This window comes from Rhinichthys klamathensis, unplaced genomic scaffold (assembly GCF_029890125.1).
Source record: "Rhinichthys klamathensis goyatoka isolate OS25496 unplaced genomic scaffold, OSU_Roscu_1.1 h1tg000040l_1, whole genome shotgun sequence".
In the NCBI taxonomy this organism is placed as follows: domain Eukaryota; kingdom Metazoa; phylum Chordata; class Actinopteri; order Cypriniformes; family Leuciscidae; genus Rhinichthys; species Rhinichthys klamathensis.
This window is the reverse complement of record NW_026606587.1, coordinates 9200565-9212814: the sequence shown is the minus strand read 5'-3', so window position 1 is coordinate 9212814 and position 12250 is coordinate 9200565. Positions and strand designations below refer to the sequence as shown.

General features: G+C 38.5%; 1 protein-coding gene across 1 annotated transcript in view; it reads left to right on the top strand.

Annotated features, from left to right (window-relative positions):
• The first annotated feature begins 345 nt into the window (after positions 1 to 345).
• si:ch211-251b21.1 (uncharacterized protein LOC571720 homolog) overlaps positions 346 to 12250 on the top strand; it is a 30540-nt gene continuing 18635 nt past the window's right edge. Inside the window, exons 1-3 of the mRNA XM_056246760.1 lie at positions 346 to 430; positions 7858 to 7889; positions 7990 to 8169. Of these exons, the coding sequence (XP_056102735.1) occupies positions 370 to 430; positions 7858 to 7889; positions 7990 to 8169 (273 nt within the window). The 5' untranslated portion in view covers positions 346 to 369. The remainder of the gene's footprint in view (positions 431 to 7857; positions 7890 to 7989; positions 8170 to 12250) is intronic.

Sequence of the window (12250 nt, the reverse complement as noted above, 5' to 3'; positions counted from 1 at the left end):
GTTCTCTTATTGGCTGTTTTCACATTCTTGGGTGTATCTGTAAGCTTTATATAGTGTGTTGCCTCATGCACTGAGCAATAATAAGGGGGTGACTGCAGTTTACGGTAAGCTTGCCATGTATTTTCTCATTTCCAGCTGCTTATAGTAAATAATATTGTTTTCTTTGAGCATTTGGATCTTGGTTTTGTCTGTATTGTACTTTTAAATATTGGGCTACTAATACTTAAAAGTGTAAAATTATATCTTTAAATAAATCCGCTGACTTTCAAATTGAAAATTTTACTGTATCTCAAACAGATTCTTGAATAAATCATGTTTTGATAATTGAGCACTATCTGTATCATTCCAGTTCAGGTTATTGGCAGTAAAATGGCTCCATTAGGACTCATCTTGGTCTCATCAGCACTACTGGCTGGGGTCTGGGCAGCAGGTAATATCATTGCATAATGTAATACCAATTGTAGTAAGACTACTATTAGGTCAATGTGTAGCTATAAAAAGAATACTGTTTTTATTATAAAGCTTTTTGCTTAGCCTTATGAATGAACCTTCTCAATTTTATATATTGTTTGTATGCATTTTTTTATCCAATGCCTGATATTTTGTTGCAAATGGAAATTTGACTTTCCATACATGTGGTAGTCCATCATCTTGTTCATCAGATCATCATAAAGTCCTTTTTTGGCTCACCAAGTATGTGTTTAACATAAAAAACTTTTTTTTTTTTTTTATCATCGTAATAGAAACCTAATACAATGAATATTACTTTTGACAAATTAGTTTAATTTGAAGCAGATCACAACGTCCTGGTCGCAAAGTTGAGATTACATGACCATCTATGTCTTGCAATTCAACCGAATTATTAAATTCATATTTAGTAAAAACAGAACATATCTCAAACATTTTTAAGTAAATGTCAACATGTGGACTGGTCAATCTACAATAACATGACATAAACTCCATTAGTGCTCCAGAGCTGGTGGGGGAGGCAGAGAAGTTAATATGTTTATAGGGGTAAAAGGTACGTAAGATTTTTTTATGTTAAAATGCATCTTCTTAAGTTTTTTGATTATTGACAACTATTAGAATGCCATTAATGGGTTTATCTACCCCAAAAGTCTAAACATTGAGCCTCCTAGGCACCATTAAAACAGTCTGCTCAGATCCGTTGATCTCTTACCAGCTCAACCCATAGCGATAGTTTGGTGTGTGGCTGCTGAGGGTGAGACAGATTGTCTTTAGCCAGTGTGGGACCACGGCTGATGTGTTGCATTGGAAAGGACATCCACCTTCGGTTACAGAAATGCAAACCAAAATACCCTTAAAAATTAAACAGGTTCAATACCATACAGCATCATCATGCACCTGTTCAAAAAGTTTATAATGTCTATTCAGCATCAAACAGTTGTGGTGCGTCCTGCCAAAAAATGTGCCCAGTGCAGATACTCATGTAACATGTCAACACAGAAAAAAAGTATTCCTATCAAGTAGCCTACTTTTACCCATTGTACCTGTAAGAGCTGTTTGTGATGATTGAGTTGTGGAGGTGCGATGCACGAAAGGGGTGTTTGCAAGGTTGCTAGTTTTTCATTCTGCTAGGTGCCACTAGTGGTGCAGAAGCTACAGTAGTAATCAAAATTATTCAACCCCCATTGCAAATCAGGTTTATTGGCAAAATACAGACTTTCAGCTGTTTGCAAAGAACAAATCAAACAAAAGTAATTGAAATAGTTCAACACAACATTTTTCAAGTGGTTTCCCCAAATTCAACTGAAAGTGCAACTTTTAATGACTTCTGCAGTCTCAAAATTATTCAACCCCTTCATGGAAAGCATCTTTAGTACTTAGTAGAACACCCTTTTGCTGTTATGACCTGCAGCAAATGAGATGTATAGCCAGACACCAGCTTCTGGCAGCGTTTCTGAGGAATCTCAGCCCATTCCTCATGAGCAATGGCCTCCAGTACAGTAATCTTGGGTCTGCGTGCTGCAACTGCCTTCTTAAAATCCCACCAGAGATTTTCTATCGGGTTCAAGCCATGTGACTGTGATGGCCATCTTCCAGGACTTCTTCTTCAACCAAGCCTTGGTGGAATTTGAGGTATGCTTGGGATCATTGTCCTGTTAGAAGGTCTCATTACGGGATGACGTTTTCTAGAATTGCCTAATACTTCAATGAATTCATCTTGCCTTCCACACACTGCATGTTTCCAGTGCCAGTGGATGTATGTAAAGCAGCCGCAGAGCATCACAGAGCTACAACATGCTTCTGCTGACAGTGTGTTCGTTTTAGCATATGCTTCATTCTTCTTCCTCCAGACATACCTCTGATCCATAGGGCTGAAAAGTTCCAGTTTTGTTTCATCGCTCCACAGAACAGAATCCCAAAACTCTGGTGGCTTATTTATATGATTTTGAGCACTTTTATTGTTCTTTTGGGTCAGTAGTGGTGTACGTCTTGGAGTTCTGGCATGCATTTAGTACGTGATTACTGTGCAAGCCGAAACCTTGCTGCAAAGTCTTGCTGCAGGTCTTTTGCAGTCACTCAAGGGTTTTTCTGAACCTGCCTTCTCAGAAATCTGGTTGCAGCCGTTGATAGCTTCCTTTTTTTGCCCCATGCAAAATTCAAATTCAAAGTTTATTTGTCACATACAAGTTATAAGGTGATAAAACAAGCAGTGAAATGTAAATCTGGCAATTTTCTGTGGACTGTGCCATAAAAACACACACAAATACTTTATATAAAGGATGCGGTAACGCTTCCTTTTACAGTCCTGTTACCCATGTACATACTATGTACTTATTATAGTAATTAATTACTGGTTAATAACTATAACCCTGAACCTACCCCTAAACCTACCCCTAACCCATGTACTTACCTTATATTAGCCAGTACTTTCTAGGTAAGTACACTGTAAGTACACGTAAGTACTGTACTGTAAAAGCAACCGTTACCAAGGATGCAACTAAAATAACCTAGCAGTGTCCGTAAAGTGCAGTGCAGTGTACTAAATAACTTATCACCATCAGTGTCCTTAAAGTGCAATGTTTTTCATGTTAGAGTCTGATGGCCAAGAAGCTCCTGCTGAGCCTCTCAGTTTTAGCCTTCAGACTACGGAGGCGTCTGCCTGATTGCAGCAGGTTAAATAGTGAGTTTCCAGGGTGGGTGGAGTCCTTGAGGATTGACAGCCCTAACTTTGCATCGCCTGATGTGAATGTCGTGCAGAGAAGGGAGAGCGGTTCTAGCTATACGCTGGGCTGCGCGCACCACTCTCTATAGGGCTTTACGATCCAGGGCTGAGCGGTTCTCGTACCACGATGAGATGCGTTGAGTCAAAATACTTTCTATAGCCCCAGTACAGAAAGTTTTTAAGATTGCAGAGGAAACCCTAAATTTCCCCAGTAGTCTCAGAGGGTACAGCCTTTGCCTGGCTTTCTTTACTTGGGCTTGAATGTGATCAGTCCAGGTCAAATCCTCAGAGATGTGCACTCCGAGGTATTTGATAGGACTGGGATGATACACCTATCTCCCGATTCAATACTATCACGATACTTGAGTGCCGATACGATACGTATTGCGATTTTTTTAAGAATTGCGATTCTACAAGTATTGCGATTCGATATTGCAATATATTGTGATTTTTTTTTAACACTAGACCATGGGGAAAAGTTCAATCATACACTTATACAGACTGTACATGATTTATAAGATTTCATATTTACAAAAACAATTCATCACATCTTTCTGACTTTTATTTCAGAAGCATTGACTACATACTACAATGATCCCTACATACTACATTCTCTTGAATAAATGATTCAATAACAAATTAAAATTTTAACAGTCACCTAGTGGCGAAACAATGTAATCGATAAATGTGTTATTTTAAGTGCCAAGTTTCTATCAAAAGTTGATTTACTCTATTTTGACAGTAGACATCTGTGTTTATATTTTAAATTTTAAATTTTATCCAATTACTTCTATGATAATTTGAACTAATGTATCACAGAAATAATGATACTATATGGTTGAAAAGACCTTTTGTGAAGCTGTTACATGACAACTCTCTCTGGGTCAGCGGCAGCGCCAACACAGATTTGAATGTTGCAATATGATTTTGTCAAAGGTTTAATAGACCGATGAAATTGAAGAACATCGCGTGGGTGTTTGAATCGAGATGAGTCTTTTAAAGATTAATCGTCCAGCTCTACTGTCTTATCTCACTCTCAGCACATGAGTAGCGCGAGGGCTTTTCAGTGAATTCAGTCTCACGTCGCTTCCACGCGTCCACTTGAAAGGGATATTACGTCACTCAAAACTCAAAGATAACGACACATTTCATCCTCTGTTGGAACAAAAGTGTCTACTTCTGTCAACTTCGTCTATAAGCAAGGACGAAAATAAAGCAATTTAATTTGAATTAATATCGATTCTGTAATAAAAAAAATTGAGATCGCTAGGTGAATCGATTTTTTTCTCCCAGCCCTAGTATTTTAGGTATTCGAAGTATTCCAGGTAGTTTAACCACTGTTCCTTTAACTTTGAACTTGCAAACTATGCTTCCAACATTGTCTCTAGGAACATTTAGTGCTTTCACTATCTTTTTGTATCCTGTTCCTTGCTTGTGAAGGGTGATGATATCTTCTCTTAACGTTTTGGACCATTCTTTTGACTTAGCCATTTTTACAACATCTGTTTAGCAGATTTGTGCTGTTGAGAGGGTTTCTATTCAGGGGGTTGAATAATTTTGAGACTGCAGAAGTCATTAAACGTTGCATTTTCAGTTGAATTTGGGGAAACCACTTGAAACATTTGTTGTGTTGAGCTATTTCAATTACTTTTGTTCGATTAGTTCATTGCAAACAGCTGAAAGTCTGTACATTTTGCCAATAAACCTGATTTGCAATGGGGTTGAATAATATTCATTACAACTGTACATACATATTTTGTTGATGTTACTGAAAAAGCTTTTCACTCTTGTTGTATTTTATGTACCTTTTATGTAAGTGTTGAGGTCTGCGTGTGACCATTGAAATCATTTCATGAGTCTACTTGTGATGTTGTCATTACAACAAGGATTATAGGGGGCTGAGGTGTTAGGGTTTAATAGGGTTTAATAGCGGCAATAACCAGACGGTCTTTGGACGTGCCGTCTGAGGAAGAGACAAAGCAGGATGTATATAGAGCCAATATTAGTCTGACACGGCATGTTTCAGTCTAAGCCATGGCACTGCGCTGGCCCTGTCTCATGACATCCCGCCAGGCATGGAGCAGCCGGCATTCAAAGCAGAGAACAGTGCTGCTATTCACTATAATGAGTGTGATTAATCAATTAGCCACCACTAACCAAGCAGTCACTAATGTAGGGCAGCCCATGACATGACTTCAGTTTTGATGGCATGTACGTTTTTCATAATTTGAATGGGAGGATGAGGGGTGTCAGTGATATGCTGTGACACTGATGGAGGCCTGCTGTGTGTCCTGCACAGATCAAACTTAAACAGCACATTCTCACCAAAAGCTGGCAGAACTTAATCTAGATTACTCAAGCAGTTTAACTCTAACTTTACCTAGAAAACGTATCTGGTTAGATCCGGTTTCTTCTAAAAATCAAGAATATTGTCAATGACAATCATTTAAAAATATATAAACTATTTTCACTTATGTTACCATCATGTCGCTCCAAACTTTTATGACTTTTTTTTTTCTTAGATCCCAAAAGAAAAAAATCTGAAGTTTTTTTTATTACATTTAATAGCCAAAGGATCCTATTCACAACCCATAATCTGAAAAGAGATCAGACCAACCAAAGAAGTCGATGTTACCATGGTAATGGAAATTGTGCAAAAAAGGCAACAGTGGTCATTCATTTCCATGAAATGTTGTGAATGACGTAACTGAGTATACTGTTAAACATCTAACATATTTGTAAACACTATTATTATTATTCATATGAATGTGTGAATAATTCATTTAAATTACCGAAGACATTTAGGAATGCATGGAATGTCAGATGAAAAGACCATTTAAAATACAGCAATCCATGTATGATTTAAAAAAACTACTCTGATTCTTGATTTGATTCACTCACACACATTCATGCATCTATCAACATGTCTGCTGGTTGATGTGGACTGGTCTGCATGAAACAGGATCAAAACAAAATAGGGAGCAACTTCCAAGTGGACTCAGATGCTGCAGTCAGAAGAGTGGGGCACTTTCCCATCATTTTGTGAGCGCTTTCTTTAGAGAGTAACTGGAACTTTCCCAAACTCCCACCCCATCCGTTCCGCTGCAGGAGGCAGTACACACTCAAAAGCAAGCTTTTGTTTACTTCCAACTATCTCCTTTTAAGTCTCATTTAGTCAAAGTAAGATTAGTGGCCATGAGGCGACCATTTCACCATAGTGCTGTAGCACAAATGGGACATTGTCTACATCTGCTAAATTTGGGAATATTAGTGGGTGCTTGAAGAAGAGTGCAAAGTACATCTCAGCATGACAGAAAGCTTCATTAGCAACCAGGAATGCCATCCAAATGTTCTGCCCTTGTCAAATTGAGACAAGCATTGCTTTTTTTCCTAGTCCTGTTTCTACTCACTGATTTGAAAATTGGATTAGCTCACAAAAAAAACCCTGACATCAAACAACCAATTAGACAAAAAGAATAATCATATTGTGTAATAAAAATGTAGAATAATTAGTGGGGTTTACTAACTCAAGCATCACTTTTTATTACTGCTCATACTTAAGTATGGAATACACTACACAACTTAAAATCCGACTTTCTTGACTTTCATAATTATCTTTTAAATTGAAAAACATCATATGTGTAATTCAGGGGGCACAGTTCAGACGGAATCAAAAGATAAGTTGTCTCTCGCCATTGACTACCATACATATTTTTTCCGAAATAAGGTGCCATGAGCCGGAAGCGGAGGGGAGGGACTTAGGCTCTCTATTGCTTTTAGTTTCAGAAAGTGAAGTCCCACCCACTGATCTGTAATAGGTCTGTAGCGTGAGTGGGTCCCATCCCCTGGGAAAATAAGGAACGAGTGTTTATAGTCTCAGCCCCTCTACCAAGATATGGGACTTCCTGCTTAGAATGACTCAAAATGACAATTTTTACATAATTATAAGCAGGAACTGCAACACTGAAATCCTTATTTCTCTCGTCTCGGGGAAAAATTAGGGAATAATGCACGACCATTCAAAAATATGACTGGGTTTCTAAGGGCCTGCTCACATATCGCTCAAGTTCGTTATTTCAAATGTAGGCACGCGGTATGTGCGCTCATAATGGAAGTGGTGCGACGCGCTCGTTTTTTCCATGCGCGTCCGCGCCGCATCGAGATTAAAACATCTCAACTTTTCAGAATGCCGCGAGCGCACCATAAGCGCACCGTAGGTCACGTGACAAGAACCAACCGGAGCGCAACCGCCCTAACGCTTTGGAAAAAGGAGAATGTGGCGCGCCTAGCATTTTCTACGCGTTTTTAGGCACGAACGCAGCCTAACGATACAAAGCTTAATGCAAATGGGTGAAGTGTCCCTTTAAGGAGAGTTATAATATTACTTTTGTGATCAGATTTATGATTTTCATCTGGCGATTTGGGGTGGGTGGACGCTTTCGACTTGCTAGCAATCACCCAGAAAACCCTAGCAGAATAACAATGCAAAAACACCATTCAGAATGCCTCAGCCACCACATAGAAATGTCCTGGGAACCCTTTTTTTTTTTTTTTTTTTTTTACAATGATTAACCAAGAAATGAGTCATTCCCTGTAGTAATGAATAGTTAGAAAAGGATTCTTATAAATTTGTAACAAGTTGAATGAAATGTTGTTTTATATTTTAGGACCACAAACATTAAGAGTTACAACCATCAAGGTGAGTTAAATTAATTATATCTGGGCTACTTATAAATACATTTTTTGTAATGATTTGTAACTAAATAAATTTTTTGACACTTACCCACAATTCCATGCAGGAAGAACCGTATACAATGTCTAAAGGATCCGAACTGGAGGGCTTTTGCATTGACCTGCTGTCAGCTGTTTCTAAGAAATTAGATTTTAAGTATGATATTCATATTGTGAAGGATGGTCGATATGGCAAAACAGATGACAGCGGCAACTGGAACGGCATGATTGGAGAGGTTGTAAGAGGGGTGAGTATTACAATCTTTGAGTAGACAAAACCTGTTCCATGTCAATGTTTATATGTTCTATTTTACAAATGTTCACACAGAACATTAAAATCTATTAGTTGTTTGAACACCCTTTTATAATTGGGAATGTGGCTGTGTTCAGAATTAACTAATCATCAAGCTAATGTGAAATAGTAAACACCAGTCTTCACCTGAAGTGACTGATTAACTCCAAATAAATCTCAGCTCTTTTTGTAAAAAAAATAATTCGACACCATCTTGATTGCATGCAACTACAAAGAACTTAAAGCATCAACGGGATCTCATTGTGGAAAGGTATCGCTCAGGTGACGGGTGCAAAAAAAATCGTGGAGAAAGTATGGCACAGTAGTGACATTATCAAGAACAGAATGTATCTCCATAATTGACGAAGACAAAAAAAAAAAAAACTGGTCAGAAAGGCTGTCAACAAGCCTACAGCAACATTAAAAGAGTTGATTGCTCCCTACATGTGACAACTACGTCCCGTATTCATGGGGCAGGGTGGCAAGACACAATAATAAAACATACAAACCCAGCTAAAATTTTCAAAAGCAAATATCCGATCTCCCAAAGCCATGTGGTAAAATGTGTTAAAAGAATACTATACACAGTGAATAATGTTGGTGGCAGCATTATGCTTTGGGGCTGCTTTTCTTTGGCTGCAACTGGGGCTTTTGTGAAGGTGGAGGGAACCATGAATAGCTCCATGTGCCAGTCAATTTTGGCACAGAACCTTCTGGTGTCTGCTAGAAAGATGAACATGAAAAGAACTTTTACCTTTAAGCATGGCAATGATCCAAAACACACATTTAAATAAAATAAAAAAATCTGTGGGATGAACTGAAGAGGACCATGCACAGGAAACGCCCTAGCAATTTAATAGATCTGGAACGTTTTGCAAAGAAGATTGGGAAAATATTCTCAAGACAAGATTTGACAAGCTTAATAAAAGCAAAGAGTGCTATTAGGTATTAGTTCAGGGTTGTCCACATTTATGCTGTTATTTATTTATTATTTTAAAACTTTTTTTTTTTTTTTTTTGAAATGTGTCACTTTGGTTTCTAGTGGCATTGCATAGGTTGTAATTTTTACATTAAAGGAATACTTCACCCATAATTTACTCACCCTCAAGCCATCCTATGACTTTCTTCATTCAGCCAAACATAATAGGAGTTCTATCCGACTCCAGTTGGTTAATAAATGCCTTCTGATGCACGGCCATTGTCGGAAGCCAGTCATTATAGTTTATAACGTTTTAAATATGGATATTTTTCTTACAAAAACCCATCGCTTCACTTCAGAAGGCATTTATTAACCCACTGCAGTCGTATGGATTACATTTATGATGGATGGATGAGCTTTTTGGAGCTTCAAAAGCTATTCAATGCTATTACAAAGCTGGGAACGCCCCCATGATATTATTTAATATAACTCTGATTGTGTTCGGCTGAAAAAAGAAAGTCATATACACGATGGCTTGAGGGTGAGTAAATTATGGGATAATTTTTTTATTTTTTAACATCACAAAAACTTTGCATTTTAACTGGGGTGTGTAAACTTCTTATATTCATAAATAGATTTCTATTTCAAATAAATGGTGTTGTTTTCAACTTTCTTTTAAGAAAAACGCACTCTTTGATGGGGAACGGCGGAGCTTGGCCTGCCTTTTATCTAACTGTCAGTGCAGACCAGTGTTACCAATTTAGCAGCTTTTCAGACCCCTTTAGCGACTTTTGTCCAAAAAAAGCACCGAGCGACAAATCTTCCGACTTTTTGGACAACCCTTAGCAACTTTCCAAATGTCACTAGTACTGTCATGCAAGCGCTAGGTATTGCTTTCCCGCTGCAGTCACGCCTCTGTCTGCTTCTGCTCTGTTCAGTGAGTTGCTGAGAGGAGCAGTGCATTTCAATTGACCGAATGGCAGCTGACATAGACGTGAAAGAGCTGTGCATGTGCACGCTGTGTTGTCACAGACCAATCACTTATCAGCTTCTCCATTGTTTTAAATTTTAACTTAATTTCACCATTTATTCTTGTCATGTGCTTATATTACTCACTATCACACTGCAGACACACGTTTCAGAACGTCGGTGAGTACAAGCCGAACAGATTCCATATTGGTAAGAAGTTTAAGGATAAGTTAATCACACGTGCCAAAAGGAGTTGTGGCGACAATGTGCCGTCAGCACCAACCCCTAAGAACTGTAAAACACAAAGTATGACATTAGCTATCTTCCGTTTGGCTTTAACGGTAGCTGGGACCCAGTGTGTTATATGTGCAGATTTCCAGGCAAATTATACCATGAAGCCATGCAAGCTCAAGCGCCATTTAGAAACTAAACACCCGACACTCAAAGACAAACCCTTAGATTTTTTTCAAATTAAAGTTCTTGCCTTGCACAAAAAAAAATGCAACATCAGCAAACACACATCAGTGTCTAACAGGTGTCTAGAAGCATCCTACCACGTCTCGCAACAAGTTGCTAAATTAGGAAAACCTCACACAATTGCTGAGGTGCTAATCTTCCCTGCTGTCTGAGGTATCTGTCAAATCATGTTTGGAGAGAATTTCGCACAACAGATTGGTGACATCCCTCTTTCTAACGACACCGTTAGCCGCTGCATATCTGACATGGCAAGCGACGTTAAGGAGCAATTGCCAGCTAACATCATGCTGATGGTAATATAACCTTTGAGTGTGGCAGAGTATCCTGCTAAAAGGCGCTCTTGTAGAAACTTCAGAACTCAACCAACCAGGCAGTAGACTGGGTCCAAATAATAGCTGTTTGCACCATGAAGCAAAGAGTTGCCATTTCTGGGCATACAATTACCTAAATATAAATTTCATTCACATTAATCAATACTAAATTTCAGAATTAGTAACTTACTTTTCAGTCACGCAACTTCAAGCTCAGGCGATATCCGGCTCATTTTGATCAGTTCATTAAATTAGTGAGTTGTTAACTTGAGAACGTCTGCAATCAGTGTGATTTCAGGTTCATTGGAAAGGATCAGCTCGTTCATGAATCGGACATCGCTATTGTGTTTTGGGACGGGTGTCCATTTCTTCAAAATAATGAGGAACTATATGTTTTTCGGAATTGCAGTGGAGTAAAAGGTACAATATTGTGCTTTGGAATGTAGTAAAGTAAAAGTTTCCCCAAAAATAAAAATACTTTAAAAAAATGTACTTAAAGCTGCAGTCCAGCGTTTTTCCTCTTTGTCGCCATCTCTGTTCGAAATCTGCAATTGCAGTCATTCGCGGAATTATCAACCTTTACGTGAGTTGTACTTCAACACCCTCAACACAACACAGCGCGGATGAACACAATGTTTGAGGAGACTGTGAGGCTGTCAGTCACCGCGCCGATGTGGATACTGTCATTCAGAATCACAGATTATTCTTTTTGGAAGTATGACCAACATAAGAATTTTCACCGGAAAATGTCATCTGAACAAGTAAGAAACATCCAACTTTGTTCTGGTTCTGACATTGCAGTAAATCGCACTGATTAAATTTAACAATCGCTTATAAGTTATCATATCACGCAAAACCGTGCAAATTATACTTTGTTCTCAAATTGTTAATGTTAACAACCAACGTCAGCATTGCGTGACTACATGTAATGTCCTTCCGATTTTTATCCTTGTTTTCGCATGGGTCCGGTTGCAGTCTCTTTTTTTCTGTAACGTTAGCCACTCCGAAGTCCGAATGAAGTCTTTTGCATTTTACAGCGGGTGAATCTCCGGTTGTCACTGGTGATTGTCGTTTGAACCTTTCTGGATCCGCCATCAAATTGATACGTTTAAGTATATCAAGTGCTGTGAGAAAAGGCTATAAATCTCCACCTCCAGCATCCTCACACGCAATATAGCCTACTAGCCGAGACTCCTTCTTTATGTGTACAGATGTGACGTAATGACGCAAAGACATGCTCGAATCTCCCGCGGAAATCCACCAGTACCACTGGAATTAAAAACATTATTACAAGCTTACCGCTTTGAATCGAGCTTAGGCAAGCAGATAGTTTTGAACACTGGCTGGTTATGTATTTTCTC